At 40.7% G+C, this 16,919-nt stretch overlaps 1 protein-coding gene across 1 annotated transcript in view; it reads left to right on the top strand.

Annotated features, from left to right (window-relative positions):
• Positions 1-6,157: 6,157 nt before the first annotated feature.
• The window catches only part of si:dkeyp-23e4.3 (rho GTPase-activating protein 7), a 135,515-nt gene continuing 124,753 nt past the window's right edge, over positions 6,158-16,919 (top strand). Inside the window, exon 1 of the mRNA XM_057821018.1 lies at positions 6,158-6,360. Coding sequence (XP_057677001.1) covers positions 6,252-6,360 — 109 coding nt within the window. The 5' untranslated portion in view covers positions 6,158-6,251. The remainder of the gene's footprint in view (positions 6,361-16,919) is intronic.

Here is a 16,919-nt window from a genome sequence, read left to right as displayed (position 1 = left end):
TTTCAGCATGACAATGATCCCAAACACACAGCCACGGCAACAAAGGAGTGGCTTCGTTAGAAGCATTTTAAGGTCCCGGAGTGTCCTAGCCATTCTCCAGATTTCAACCCCATAGAAAATCTGTGGAGGGAGTTGAAAGTCCGTGTTGCCCAACGACAGCCCCAAAACATCACTGCTCTAGAGGAGATCTGCATGGAGGAATGGGCCAAAATACCAGCAACAGTGTGTGAAAAGCTTGTGAAGAGTTACAGAAAACGTTTGGCCTCCGTTATTGCCAACAAAGGGTACATAACGAAGTATTGAGATAACTTTTGGTATTGACCAAATACTTATTTTCCATCATGATTTACAAATAATTTTTTAAAAAATTAAAACAATGCGATTTTCTGTTTTTTTTTCTCCACATTCTGTCTCTCATATTTGAGGTTTACCCATGTTGACCATTACAGGCCTCTCTAATATTTTCAAGTGGGAGAACTTGCACCATTAGTGGTTGACTAAATACTTATTTGACCCACTCTCATGTGAAGCGAAAAAAATCTTCACACATTTTTTTGTAAAATTAATTCTTCGAAGCTTTGAAGCTTTCGTATCTTTAAGAACCACTGTACTAGGGTTAATGAAAACGCAGCCCTTGAGAAAAGCCAACTGTTGAACCCTCTTGAACCCCGCATAACAGGACATTATCATTTAATCCTACAACAGCCTCTTCAATGAGATTGCAATCCCATGCACGACATGCATCAGCCACGCTCAATGCAAATATGTCATAGGCGTGCTCAGAATGGACTTAATTTCTGCGGCTGCTTTACTATTTATCCATCCTCGCATGCAGAGAAGTGGATTTCAGGCCAGTGTGGCGCCGCGTGCTGTTGAGTCCAATTTAATTACCTGTTTTGCTTTGGTAAAAGGGCTGGGAAAACTGCTGGAGATGAAACTAATTGAAGTCTTGTTTGAAGGGTAAACAAGTGAGCTGGAGGATGTATCCCATCAGTCTGCCTGCACCGGAAAAGAATAGGGGCGAAGATACTTCCTGTCAAAATGCATTGAAGGCATTCATGACACTGAATGATTCATCAGGACTTTGAGGATATGATGTATAAAACCTTCGGAATGATAAAGATAATTATACTTAAGTCAAGAATCTGTGTGACTTTTTGCTTTGAGGCTTCTAATTTCGAAACATCACATTTCTCATTTTTATGCCAGTGCTGCTGCACAGTGGATGACGAGTTCACGTCGAGTTCAATGTCAGAGCGGCACAAACTTCTTCACCTACTGTCTACGCTCGTCTTTTGTGGAAAGACACGCTCCAATAGCTCGCCGTTCTGATACTCTTCTTGTTTGTTGTTGTTTGTAAATGAAACAAGAGTTACAAGTCAACACTACAGTCACGTCACATCGTCACAATTGGGATAAAAATTGAACAAACTTGTTACAGAGCTGTTTCTTTGTCAGAAAGTAGAAACAGTGACTTTGTTTAGTACAAACTAAAGCCTTGGCTCCAAACTAGGGTAACAAATTGTGAAAATTGTAAGTTTTTATCTGAATCAAAGCAACACTAGGTAACTTTTCAACCGTTATAAAATAATGTCATAACAGTTGTGATAATATGTCGAATGACAACTAGTTGAATGACACCTTTATATCTTGAGGGGGTCTGTATCGCTTTTACCGGCACTAATTCACTTTCAAGTGCCTGCAACAGCATAAAAAAAAAACTTAAATAGTGTTATTATGTGAATTAGAATCATATTTTGAGACGATTCGACTATGTACAACAATTTGGCAAAGCCCATATGATGAGAAATTAGTCTTCCAATCTGCCATTTAGCCACGCCTGTCATTATAGCACTCTAGCGTCCTCAGCTGGAGGATGACATTGCTAGGGTCACGATTTCAGCTCATTGAGAGGGAATGTTCAGAACCAGGAAAATAGGACAGAGAGCAGAAAAATCATGAATGTTTCAGTCTCTCCAATATTTTTACAGGATATTCTTTTAAACGAAGTATTTTCCCCAATTCCTAAATAAATGGTATGGTCAGGACAATAAGAGTCTTGTGCTAAATGGAATATGAAATATTAAAAATGCATTTATTCAGTATGACAGGGCAAAATTACTGAATAATGGTCAAAACTGTTGACTTCTTGCACCTCCCAATCGGTATTTAATGCCACTGGAGTTAGACTGGCTTTTATCATTTCCCTGCCCCGGCTTCCGAGACGGAGGAGAGAGCGTAAACAAAGCAGGAGTCGTGACAGCTACCCGACATGGTAACCCGAACCGAGCGGCATTTCCAAGTCTTATTCACGCCTTTAAAAAACGAAAAAGCACACAAAACTACACCGGGTCATGTCACACGGTTGCGGGGTTGACTGTCCTCGCCAACAACTTGCGGTAAGCAAGTTACAGCTCGCCATTCCCCTGCTGCGTGCAGGAGTGCTCGTTGAGGGGGAAGCAGCTGGAAAATGACCGCCGAGCGGCTGTTCCAATCTTTTACAGCTTTCGATAACGAAAAAAAGCACAAAACTACCCCAACTCATGTCACACACAGCAGCGAGGGTGACAGCCTTGTCTGATCGGCAGCGAGGAAGACGACCGCCGACGAGAATAAGCCGAGGATAGTGTTCTCTCGGCGGGCAAGCGAAGAGGACCGAGAGGGGTGTGCGACAAGCCAACGGTCGTTAGCTGAGTGCCCTTCTCGGTGGACATTCTGCCACAAAATGCAAGCCACCTGCTTATTAAAATGTGTGCCATTATCCCAGTATTTGACATAATACAAATCACGTAATTACTCACTTCCTCGTAAGTCCAATGGTCCCACAGTTCTCAGACTTGTTTTGGCCAATCTTAGGGGTGAACGGAAACTTTTAGAAACCCAAAAAGGATCACACGCTTCTTCCTGGTGTAGCAACAAAAACCTGCAGCACATTTGGCTGGCATGACGCGAAAAATGAACAAATTCATCCGCAAAATCAGCTCAATACGCAGTCCATCTGCATGCGTGAAATATGAAACAAACATGCTTTTTGCTGTCATCGGCACTTTAAGGAGGGTGGCAGGAACCCTGACACACACAAAAAAAAACTACAAATGTGCTGCCTGCTTTACAGCATACGTCACTTCTCCCTTTCCCCATTCATTATAAAGACGGTCAATGCGAACGCTTTCGTTCGAGTTTTGCAAAGATGGCAGAGCAACAAAAGAGATAAAAAGTTTTGTCTGAGGAGGGAAAAAAAGACCGGCTTTCACTCGCTGCCATGACTCCAAATTCCCCCCTTAGCCACACTAAGCCACACGGATGCTAGCTGTCATATGCTATTGTTTAGCCACAACTAAATTCATTACCTTATTACTAGTCATCCTTCACACAGCCGCTGGAAACAGAAATTATGTCAAATTCATCTCGATTAAATATACTATCATTAACTCATTCACCCCCTGCCATTTTCACCAGAGCAAGGCCCTTCACTGTAGGCTGTTTTTGACTGATTTTGCGAGGCCCACAGAAAATTCTGTTCTATTGCTATATAAACGTGGAACCCACCAAAGGAAAGATTAGACTCTCTTCTTTCAGCAGAAAAAAAAGGTAGTTGATATATTTTTCCATTCTTTAGAAATCAGCTTTAGAAAATAACTTTGAGCAATTTTCCAATTTCTGATGAAAAAACAAGAGAAATTGAGCTTTTTGTAAAAGCATACATTTTAAACATAACTTTGACTTTAACACAGCTATTTTTCGCTTTTGTCCCAAACATCTGAAAAATGTTTTCGTTCTACAAAATAACAGACAACAAGACAAATAGAGCTTTTGATCGCAAAGTAGCAATTTATTTACACATAACTAAACTATTGAACTGTTGAACTATTTGCGCACATAATAACGGGGAAGGCTCTCAGCTGCTCCCGGTTGAATGAGGTGGCTCCGAGTAATGTGGCAAACATGCCCAAAAAGTTGACTTTTATGAAAAGTCCATTTTTTGACTTTTTTGTAAGGGGGGGTGCTTACGCATTTTTTCAAAATTTCAAATATGATTAAAAAACACTTTTGGGCCAAGGAGCGCCAAAAAACGTTCGAAAAACATGTCAGGACTCTCTGCACGGCCCAAATATGCCAAAAAAGTTGACTTTTGAGAAAAGTCCATTTTTGACTTTTTTGTAAGGGGGGGGTGCTTACGCATTTTTTCAAAATTTCAAAATCGGTCAAATAACACTTTTGGGCCAAGGAGCACCGGGAAACGTTCTAAAAACATGTCAGGACTCTCGGCAGATCCCAAATATGCCAAAATAGTTGACTTTTGAGAAAAGTCAATTTTTGACTTTTTTGTAAGGGGGGGTGCTTATGCATTTTTTTAAATTTAAAAAACAGTCAAAAAACATTTTTGGGCCAAGGAGCACCAGGAAACGTTCTAAAAAAATGTCAGGATCAAGATCGGTCTCACTTTTTTCATCATCTTCATCGTTGGTTTCAACCTCGGGCTCAGGAGTAACGCAACGTGATCTTCGCAGAAAGAGTGTGGAACTCTGTTGTGGCCGTCACCGTCTGTCTCATCAAGATAGATTTTTTTTAATCCTTCTTTGACGATGGTTTCGTTTTCTTTTCAAAACACTCCTCCAGTGTTGTATGCCTTTTCTTTCCGATCGTTCTACACATTTTTCTCAAATTCTCATGCGTCTTCACAAGATCCCTCCAACTTCCGTTTCCTGACTATTTTTCTTCACTTCCTTTCTTGGCCCGAGATGAGTTCTTACAAAATGCGCTATTGCCCTCCAGTGGCCAGTTTTATTGCTTTAAAATGAATTTTGAGCATTGTGGTAAATGGTAAATGGTGTTATACTTATATAGCACTTTTCCACCTTTCAAGGCGCTCAAAGCGCTTTACACTATCTCGCCATCCACCTACTGGTGACACAGCACCAGGAGCAATGTGGGGTTCAATGTCTTGCTCAAGGACACTTAGACGACATTGCAGTTTAGGTGCAACAGAACCTAGAGATGCAACTTGTCAAAAAAAAAAAAAAAACGTAAAAGACGTATGAATATGTTTTTGGGACACTGAAACAATTAAAAATAGAACATATTTATACATTTTTGGAAGCAAATGAGTTAAACTGAGCTGAGGAACTTTCATTCATTTGTTTGTTTGTTTTGTTACATAAATAGGCTGAACAAATGAAATGCACCATAAAATACAATTTCTATTTTTCATCACATCACTAAAATCTTAAACAAAAAAATATATTACTGTGTTTTACGGAATATGATGAAGCCTTGAAGTGAGTTTGTTTGGTTTATCGTTATCAGAATAACTTTTAATATGTTAGCAGATACCTATGCATGGCTTTGTTATCTTTTTTATTACGGCTATAATGTACAATGTTTTTGCTTGATCTATAAAATGACCTCCCTAAAATTCGACCTATACTCCAGTGCGACTTATGCATGTCCCCCCCTCTTTCTGTAATTTTTTGGCTGGGGTGACTTATGCTCGGCTATAAATGAGGAACAAAGGCGGCTCATGCAGGTGAAGGACTTTAAGTCATCTTATAATTTTCCTCGCTGATGAGGAGCAATAGCGTATTTTCAAGCATCTGCGAGGTGTTTTCTTTTCTTTAGTACTGCAAGAGGATGGAAGTGATGATGCTGCCATTTGTGTGCTGTGCACTGAAAAGGCAAAAATCAATTCACATCGTTGCCTTCATATGCAAATTATTGTTTAAAAAAATGGAATCTGGCATTGAGAGTGGCCTTTGGATTTGCACCTCTGCAAAATGTAAAATGGCAGCAAACCGTACACATGAATCATATTCATTGGCAGTTCCTCCGCAGGGAACTCTTGGGATGGCGAATACAGAGGTGGTAAATACTCACACTCTGAATTTAAAGTATTTCTTTCAGTTGATAAAAGGAGTTTTTGTTGATGAGAAGTGTAATTGAGAAATCTTTTGTTACATAATTAGAGGGCCATTAACTGAAAAGAGAAATGCATATACAAAAACAGTTCCAAACAACTTTTAAGGGAAGGTATAAGGAGGCCGCAGAGTAACAGGGGTGTTGCAAAAATGAAATACAGACTTTTTGCATCAAGTGTCAGGGCCCCCTTGCTTCCTCCTCTTTCTCCTCCTCCTCCAGCTCACTCCAAGTCACCCTCAGCATGAGTCGTGACCAAGCAAACGCTGCCCACATGGGTTCAAATACTCACAGCTGCACTTTTTTCCATCGGGAATATTTGATCAATTAATTGCAGAATGTCCGTGAAGATGCCGCTCCGGCGATCTTTCAGCGAGCACGTGAAAGTTTCCACTAACAAAGCTTGGGACGTCTTCTGGAGGAGTGTGAGGGAGCGACGGCTGTGGGGTGAGTCAGGATGCCGACAGCCACTGGCCAGTGCTCGGGGTAAAAAAAAAAAGTCAATTTTGTTTAAGGATCTGAGCAAGCGCGCAGCTTTGGTCGCAGCATTGGTAGGGACGATATAACAGCATAACCTGCATGTACACTTTTTGCCTGGGAAGTGACATTATTAATAAGACCAAACAGATCGGGTGAACGGGGGTCAGGGATACATTTCCCATGAATATGAACCTAATTCATTGATAGGCTAAATCAGGGGTCCCCAAACTACGGCCCGCGGGTTTGGTCCGGCCCCTTGAAAAAAAAAAATATTTTTTTTTTATTTTTTTTTCCCTCAATAGTGTTATTTATTTCCTGGCTTTTTTTCTGTGAAGAACCCAGAGAGTGTTATTTGGTTATTATCGATTTTCGAGTGTTATTATTATTTATTATATTATATTATATTATATTTATTATTAGGGCTGTCAAAAGATTAAAAATTTTAATCGAGTTAATCACAGCTTAAAAATGAATTAATCGTAATTAATCGCAATTCAAACCATCTATAAAATATGCCATATTTTTCTGTAAATTATTGTTGGAATGGAAAGATAAGACAGAAGATGGATATATATATTCAACATACAGTACATAAGTACTGTATTTGTTTATTATAAAAATAAATCAACAAAATAGCAATAACATTATTAACTGTTAAAGCGATCCATGGATAGAAAGACTTGTAGTTCTTAAAAGATAAATGTTAGTACAAGTTGTAGAAATTGTATATTAAAACCCCTCTTAATGTTTTTAATTAACAATTGTCTTAAGACCACTCAACATTGTCTGTCTAAATAAAGAAATTAAATACAACTGATAAAAGGTCTTATTTGGGGAATACCAAAAATAAATAAAAATGGAACCTTCCTTCAGGTTCACAACCACAGCCAGACTCAACAAAAAATGAAAGCTCCTTTGGGCTGCTTTAAGACCACATAAATAAAATTTAAATCAAGATTGGGGAGAATGGGGTAAACGTCAGTTCACTACATTTCTCACAGTTAATGTTAACAGCACAAAACATACTGAAGGACACTTCTCTCTAAGCAGCTTCCTACTCGAGCTATGCAGGTTAGCAAATTCATACAGTTTAATGTTATGCTAAGTCAGGTCGGATTTTCAGTCGCAAAATTAGTGGTGTGTTCCCCACCTCCACGACATTGACGTCTTTTTACATTACTTACAGTGGTTGCTGATGCTGCTGGCCGAAATAAAATTCTAATATCCCTCGTCTTCGAAGGGGGCGGAAGAGGCGCCATGTTGTCGACATGTTGTATTTCTGTCTGGGTTGTGTGTGTGTGTATGGGGGCTGATGTAATGTCATCAGCCAATCAAATGTGTGTTTGAGGGAAAAATGGACTGGCACATTCAGCAAGTGAAAAGGGTAAATGTCAGCATGAACATAATGAAAGTAATTCACTTAAAAAATAGTAGGGTCAAGTTCATACAACATATGGAAAGACAATCTATATTACCTATATAACTGAACTTATGATATAATGCCGATAAAGTTGCTTAAAAGTTGGTGGGGACAATTTGAGCATCCTGAAAAGTTGGTAGAGTCATCTCCCTACCGTCCCTATGCAAATCTTTGGATCCTTGGATCTGAAGATAGTTTCATATATGGAATCAAAGACTTAAAATGTGTTTTTTTAATCATTGGTTTTTGCTGGGACCTCCTGGTTCCAAATTGCTTAGATAATCCTGTTTCTACTCTAATACATTCACCCACTAAATGGCGACACACTCACAAGGTGTGTCAAGGCTGAGGTCATTGTCATTTTGCAGGCGTACGAAGGTGCCTTGCAAGAGGAAAAAAAAGTCGATCAAGGACCAGGCGAGGAGGCTGACTTTTGCTGCCGTGCAACCCAAGAAAAGTGCCTCTCGGCTGGCTAGACAGCAAACAACTTCAGGGGGGGTGACGGTCACGAGGAAAAAGTCACAAAGACATAAACTATTCATGCGACAAAATTATTGTGTTAAACCACAAAAGTGCACATGTATAGATTTATTTACAGGTAGTCCTCGGGTTACGACGGACCTGACTCACGCAATTTCGACTTTACGACGCTTACGTCTCGTCTTTTTTTTTTTTTGTTATTTTTTTTATTGTGATGAATGCTTTTATTTTGGCGCGGGAAGCATAGAACAGGAAGCGAGCGCATGTACAGATGCGTCCGCCCACCCCACACAAGCACACACAGAGCAGCCGAGTGGCAAAGGTGACAGCATGCGCGCACATTTGTTGCTTGTGAAGCCTCCAGAGGCGACGGCTGTATACAACCCCTTTTGTACCGTTTGAGTTTTTAATTGTGGTCGAATACTTGGAGCGAGTTTATTTGATTGTTTTTAATGATGTGCGGATGCTAACTGATACAGGCTAGTCGTTTGTTATTCCTGTATCAGCAGCTACTTGTAAACGCACATTTGAATAGCTGTTTTTGAAGATGAGACTGATTTAATTTCATTTTGTTTGAGTTTCATTCTGCAACTGTTGATGTCATGAGCAGCTGAATAGAGTCAGCACACCACACAAACATCTGACATCGTCATTTCGGAGCATAGTACACTGTCTAGCTAGGACTTAGTTCCAACATTCTGGCGAGAACAGTACAATGACGTATAATACATTTCTTTGGATAACTTTTTTTTAATTGAGAGATAGTTTGATGTATTTAAAGGGTTAACTCCGATTTACACGGATATCCGCGTTACATCGCCAGCGGAAGAATGGAACTACCTAGGGGACTACCTGTAATGCTTTATTTACACACTGTATGCATAATGTGGTATATCTTAGGCTACGTCTACACTAGGACAGATCATTTTCTCCAGGGTATTATGCTGAATATTTTTATACCCGTCCGCACTCACGTATAAGGTGCGTTTAAGGCCCCCCCGCTTCTGCCAGGTACGCCTGCATTTGCGCAAACTACGCATGTGTAGAAAGGAGCAGCCTAATATGTTACGTCATCGCCTGCGGGGTATACCTCTGAACCGGAAACTCATTAATCGCCAGCAGGAAATTTCGAAATTACTCCACCTTCTAGACCAGGGGTCGGGAACTCCATTTTGTGATAACTGTTTTTTTTTGGGGGGGGGGACGCAAATGACACATCACGCGGGAGCAAGACTGAAGGAAGAGCATGCTCAGCTTTTACGAGCAGTCGTCGAGTTGTGATTGAAAGAAATATTTAGAAAACAATGAAAGCCTGACATCGTTACTTGGGATCTTACAATCGATGCTCATTTGCGCTCTCACCAATTGGAAGATAACAAATACAAACATATGGTATGGCGCTGCGAATATTTCCTGGAAGCTTCAACCAGGAGAGCTTCTGCATAACAGTGGCGATCCTGGAAGAAGCGACAGTTTTGACAGGATGTCATGTAAAAAATTGATTGCGCGCCTCTTTGACTAGGGGTACCACGCAGGTCACTTTTCAGGGTTTAATTTTCCTCTACGCATTTTTATATACTCATGTTCGGTCAGCATTGAGTTGGGAGAGGCCAGCCCCGCAGCTGGCTGATCAGAGACAACGCGGGAGACGAGCTCTGTAAAAAAATGCTCATCTCCACATCATCCACGATGGAAGGACCACAAATGGGCACTGAATTGAAGCATATTATTGCGACATAGTTTGAAGTTTCAAGAAAAATGTGTAGAAAAGAAAAGAGGAGCAGGAATGTCACGTCGTGATCAGCCGCCTCCAAGCCTGGTTCATTACTCAAAACCGCAATCATGAGCAAGACTGTCGACCTGACTGCTGTCCAGAAGGCCATCATTGACGCCCTCCAGCAAGAGGCTAAGACACAGAAAGAAATTTCTGAGCGAATAGGCGGTTCCCAGAGTGTTTAATCAAGGCACCTCAGTGGGAAGTCTGTGGGAAGGAAAAAGTGTGGCAGGAAACGTTGCACAACCAGAAGTGGTGACCACACCCTGAGAAAGATTGTGGAGAAGGGCTGATTCCAGAAACGGCACCGCAGAAACAGTGGACTGAGTCTGGAGTAGAAACATCTAGTGCCACCGTGCACAGGCGTGTGCTGGAAATGGGCTACAGGTGCCGCATTCCCCAGGTCAAGCCACTTTTGAACCTGAAACAGTGGCAGAAGCTCCTGGGCTACAGAGAAGCACCACTGGACTGTTGCTCAGTGGTCCAAAGTACTTTTTTCAGATGAAGGCAAATTTTGCATGTCATTCGGAAATCAAGGTGCCAAAGTCCAGTGTCAAGTACCCACGGTGAGTGATGGTCTGGGGTGCCATGTCAGCTGCTGGTGTTGGTCTACTGTGTTTTATCAAGGGCAGGGTCAATGCAGCGGGCTATCAGGAGATTTTGAAGCACTTCATGCTTCCACCTGCTGAAAAGCTTCATGGAGGTGAAGATTTCCTTTTTCAGCACGACCTGGCACCTGCTCACAGTGCCAAAACACCTGGTAAATGGTTTACTTACCATAGCATTACTGTGCTCAATTGGCTTGCCAACTCTCTTGACCTGAACCCCATAGAGAATCTGTGGGATATTGGACCCAACACTGTGGTTGAGCTTAAGGCCGCTATCGAAGCATCCTGGGGCTTCCTAACACCTCAGCAGTGCCACAGGCTGATTGCCCCCATGCCACGCTGCATTGAGGCAGTCATTTCTGCAAAAGGATTCCCGACCAAGTATTGAGTGCATAGCTGATAGAATTAATTGACGGTTGACTTTTTTTGTATTAGAAAACCCTTTTTTTGTGTTGGTCGGATGAAATATGCTAATTTTTTTAGATGGGGATTTTTGGTTTTTCTTGACTTTTTTTGCCAAAATCATCAATATTAAAATAATAAAAGATTTGAACTACTTCAGTTGTGTGTAATGAATCTAAAATATATGAAAGTCTAATGTTTATCAGCACATTACAGAAAATATTGAACTTTATCACAATATGCCATTTTTTTTTTTTTTTTTTTTTTTTTTTTTTTTTTTTTTTAGAAGGACTAGTATAGTGCACGAACCAGTTCAAAACATTGGAAAATGCCTTTAGTGCCTCTCCTTTTTAAGACGTGATCTTAAAGTAAATATTTCTGAGGTGAAGCTTTATTCCACAACTATTTCGATGTTTTTTTTGTTTTGTTTTTTTATCAAATACACCTATTGCTTCTCAAGGATGTTTGTCATATCTCATTTCGGCATTGTCCGTGAACTGTCTCATTTTTGTGGAACGGCTCGCAGATTTCTTTAAAAAATAAAGGTGCATATTATACACGGGTACAAGAAAACAACTTATTCATCACATTATGAACAATCACATTGTGCAGACGTTTACTCCAGAGCCTAATATGAAAGAGGAAAACGTGTTTCCTCGCAGTTATCGTTGATGAATTCAACAAAATCATTTCCATGCACGCTAATGTCCTTACCGGTCTATGTAGAGTACATTTAATCATTCAGTAGATATCTAATCAGGAAGTCACATTCTTGTCCAATTCACATTCCCAGTAATACTTAAACATAGTCAGTGTTCGACAAAATATGGGCAAATGTACAACTTCACCCGGACTAAATAGCAGCAATTGTGTTGCTCCACCTTGCAGTAACTGCTCAGTAGTTAAAATTTTATTATTTAGGTTGTTAAGTTTTTTAATGAAGTGTTAACGATATGTGAAATTGCAGGGGAAGAGAAATTTTAAAAGTACAAGAAAAAAAAAGCTGTAGTCTGATAGTATACAGCTAACAAGAAAAAAAGCTGTAGTCTGAAAGTATACAGCTAACTTAAATTGTTGGTGGCCCACCCCAAAAGAACAACAGTTCATCTAAATGTATTGTGTGGCTCGACTTTTAGTCCAACACTCTCAAAAGGCCTCCTAAAGAGTAACAAGCACTGACTGATTGGCCGTTTGATGATTGATTTGACTGACTCCGGCATGGGTTCCACATGTGAGAGTGCATAAATCTGCGTTACTTTTGAATGGTGTGTAATGAAGCCCTCCTTTAAAAAAAAAAAAAAAAAAAAAAAAAGTACTACTGTACAACAGATGGTGGTGCCACCATCAGGGATCTTTTCAGCCCACATGGGTTTCTGGAATATAAATTTGAGGCTAGAATGTGACACAAGGGGTCCAAAATGTGCGTCAAGCATCCCGATTAAACTAAAATCATCTTTCTGTTTTGGCAAGCCAAAGCTCTACACCAATTGTATGTTTTCCCTCTCACAGCTGCTTGCCTTTTTGTTCCCCAAGAAAGTTGACACTAGGTCCAGCTGTGTGAGCTGCATGTGGTGGAAAGTCAACACATGATGTCAGAGCAGGCTCGCTGGCTGATTGGCTGAGGCGCGTTATGTAATCCCGCGCTTCACAATGATCACGTCATCAGAGAAAGAGCGCAAACTTCTTAAATTGAACTAATGTCTCACTCAAATAGCTGTTTCACATTTCTTCTTTGCCTCAGAAGGCCGTTCATTCTTTTAAAAAGTCACATCCAGCGTTGCAGTTCCGCTTACATTTATGAAAGCATATACTGTACATGCGTGTCCTCTTTAATGGTTCCTATAAACTAGAGGGGTCAAATTCATTTTTGCCGTGTGTCACATCAGTCAGGGCCATTTTAGCTTCTTGTTAAGAAAATATTCAACTTATTTGAAAAGAGAAATAGGAAACAACACTTGTATGCAATATTCAAATGTTTGTAAGTGAATACTTAATCCATCCATTTTAAATATTCAATTTGGTTTACTGTTTTGTATTAATTTAATAATTTAATGTCAACTACGGGTTTGTTAACTAGCATTGCCAAGGATGGATAAGTTGGTGCAGATACGTACCTATTGAGGCTACATCTTCACTAGGACAGATAATTTTTTTTGCCTTGTAATTCGGACAATATCTTTTACCTGTCTGCACTACATTTAAAGCAACACCTGGTAACTCTTCAGTTTTGGTTGCTTCTAGCGACGCCGGTGGACAAAAGCGGTAGTGTTTTGCCTTAAGGAAGACTGCGTTTCCCATGAGGACCAGCGCACACCCGTACAGTGTCGTAAAATCATCAATCATTCAAAAATCAATCTCCCGGTCGCCTGCAGATGGATTAAACAACATTTCTGTTTCCGGCAGCTGTGTGAGGGATGAATAGTAATAAGGTAATGAATCCAGTTGTGGCTAAACTATAGCATATGACGGTTAGCAACCGTGTGGCTTAGTGTGGCTACTCCCTCCTGGTAGCCTCCCTTTTTTTCCCCTCCTCAGACAAAACTTCTTGTCTCTTTTGTTGCTCTGCCATCTTTGCAGAATTCGCGCAAAAGCGTTCGCATCAACTTCCATCTTTATAATGAATGGGGAAATGGGGAAGTGACATATGCCGTAAAGCAGTCAGCACATTTGTAGTTTTTTTTGTGTGTGGCAGGGTTCCTGCCATCCTCCTCAAAGTTAATTAGTGCTGGTGAATTCGATACAGACCCCCTCAAAATTATAAAAGAGGTGTCTTTCAACTACTTGTCAGTTGACATATTATCACAAATGTTATGAAAATATTTTATAAAGGTTGAAAACTTACCTAGTGTTGCTTTAAGGTGCCTTTATAAATGCCACGCTCCTGCAAGGGACGCCAGCGTGAAGGAGCATCCCGTGTGTGACATCATTGGCATTGTTCAATGTCATCTCTGGACATATTCAAAGTCGTAAAAATACAAGCTTTCAGTAGTAAAAAGAGGTGCAGGAAAGCCGTGTATGTACCATTTGCTTCCATTGTGTACAATGGCGTAATGCGTAATAGCAATTGCGCTTCGTGATGTCACTTTCTTTGTATCCGATTATTATACAGATAGCCTGGCTATACTAGGCGGTTTAGGCACCGTTTAAAAAATTAGGCGCTCCTCTAGCCCGAGGAATAAAAACTCCGGACAAGGGGTACATTACTGTTGCCGTATAGTCTAATTAATTACATGGTTAACCCTTTCAAACCTAAGCATGCTGCTGAAGGACATGACGCGTTCGTGCCTCTAAACCAGTACTTTTCAAATAGTGGGGGGGCGCAGAGCGATGCCAGGGGTGGCGCATGTGACCTCGCAGAACATGCTTTTTTTGCCATGTTAGAATAAAGTGTACTTGCACATCCACTCAGTGGGTGGCAGTGGCGCTCTCATTTTCAGAGTGTGCGCAGTATTTTTGAACCAAGTAAGAGCACACAGAAAAGCGATATGTAGAGCTGTGCACCGTTTTCGAGAGCCGTTTCCGGCCGGACTCATGCAGCGACCCACTGGCTTCTCTAGTTCTCACATGTCCGCCCGAGAAGTGCAATTTTCGGCTTGGAATTGTCAAAACGACCGCCCTCACCTCCGGTTCTTCCCCGGCCGCAGAGAATGCGCTGTTTTCGGGCCGTTTGGCTTTTGGCTTTGACTTTTAATACAGTGGGAGAAGAGCAAAGACCACCGTTTACTGTGTCTAAAAATGATTGTAGCGGACAGCAGGAAGCCAAATGAATTAAGACGTCACTTAAAGACATTAGACCCCAATCTCACTGATAAGCCGCTTGATTGTTTTTTAATGAAAACATGCCGAATATTGCCAACAATCGTCCTGCTATGTCAGTGTTATATCAGTAAACCAGTGCAGCACTGTTAGCATGCTCAGTGCAAAATAACCCCACACCATTGCTAAGGAGGTGATACTGTGAGCTACAAAAATAAAAACTGTCCCTCTGTCCAATGACACTGTCATTTTTCTTCTATTCAGTTGTATTTTTTCGGTCCAATTTTCAGGCATCTTGTCCTCATGAGTTAATGTTTCTAATCAATTTGAATTTGTTATTATTTATTGATTTTATTACAATTTATTTTTCAGTATCAAATGGTCAAAATGTACCTTGAGTGTATTTTTACAGTTTGGATGTTACTTTTTTTTTTTTTTTTTTTTTAATTCAGGTAAATTGATGCGCTTTAAGTCTTTTCTGTTCCAAACAAAACAATGTTATTAAAGTTACACTTTATTATAAGTTGATCTATGTTACTTTTTCTTTAATAGGAAAAAAAGGAAACAATGTTAGGCAGAGGTGTACTTATAGTAATTTTATCGACAAATGATACTATTTACAGTGGCAGCCGAGAGTTTGGGGGGGGCGCGAAACATTTACGTGTTCCTTAGGGGGGCGTATCAGAAAATAATTGAGAAGCACTGCTCTAAACCAATAAATACACTGAATATAGTTGCTATTGCCAGTTCTGGGAGATGATTGGATACAACTTTTACGACTATTTTTTGCTCTTTGAAAATGGCTGTCCAAACACATCTTCAAAAAGGATAAGGTAAAGTTCTCATTTCTCATAAAAAAAACATTATTATTTACATTAAAAATAACCAATAAAAGCATGAGATATCCCCGACCAGAAAAATGCTATTTGTTCTGGTGTTTGAATTTTTTTTCAGTAGTAAGTAATCTAATTAATTACTTTTCTTACCTTTGCCACGCCGTTACCGTTACTGAGGATGTAAAGGCGTGTGTTACTATGTGTGTTACATGTTGGTTGAATGACACGAGAAAAGTCTGAGAGACACGGACTCACGGAGACGAGAAAGCAGAACGGTTGTGGGGAGGAGGCTAGGGTGTTGTGACCTTTGCAAACGCGATGCTAGGTGGCTCCAATGACACCTGACTGTAGCCGATAGCCTACAAACTACGCCCACATGATGCAACGGTAGATATGACATGTATATAGAACTAGATGCGAAATGACAGATACGCCGGCATTAGTAAACAGCCGCCATCTTAAAGCAGTAGACTTCACAGGAAGGCCCTGTTGTAGAGAACCTTCCTAACGAACCTAAGGCTACGTTCTTACCGCAGGTCTTAATGCACAAATCCGATTTTTTTGTTGTTGTCATATCGGTTTTTTTCGCGTTTCCGTTCAGACTGCCTTTGTCCATTGAGACCATTCAAGTATTACGCATGCGCACTAATTCGCAGTCCGACACGCGCTGAGCAAGTATACCCGCATGCGCAGAAGCATCAAAACAAATGACTACACGTGCTGGCTGTCATCCGTCATTCCAGGGCGATCATATTTTGATTTCCTAAAAGAGGACACAAATAACAGACATAAATAATCCCCGGTTAGGTTTACATTCAAAGTTTCTGTGGATATATAGCATACACGCACTGTCCGTGCATGTCAACAACACATACCGGCAGTTTACCCCGACTCTCGGCCGTGTAAGCAATCTTGAAATATTGCTCATCAGAGAGAAAACCGATCATTCTCGGGCTTATCCTCAACCTATTTTTATTTTTTTAATGACTGTTGCCAAGCCAGACCCTTCCTCAAAAGCAGTGTTCAAGGCAAGCTAGGCGCTAACGCACAGCTGCACCGCTACCGTAGCGCGCCGTCTCTCTCGCGCTTTGATGTCGTAATTACTGCATGAATTCCGATTTGGGAGACTTCCCAGTTCAGACCGCGCGGGACGTTCTGGAAAAATGTGGCCCAGATCGAATTTTAAACAACATACGAAAGTGACCCAGATCGGATTTGAAATGGTCCACTTCTATGCGACTTGTTCCGTT

The sequence above is a fragment of the Corythoichthys intestinalis genome, chromosome 18, assembly GCF_030265065.1.
Source record: "Corythoichthys intestinalis isolate RoL2023-P3 chromosome 18, ASM3026506v1, whole genome shotgun sequence".
NCBI classification, from domain to species: domain Eukaryota; kingdom Metazoa; phylum Chordata; class Actinopteri; order Syngnathiformes; family Syngnathidae; genus Corythoichthys; species Corythoichthys intestinalis.
The sequence above is the reverse complement of the archived record's forward strand: the minus strand, read 5'-3'. Positions and strand labels throughout refer to the sequence as shown.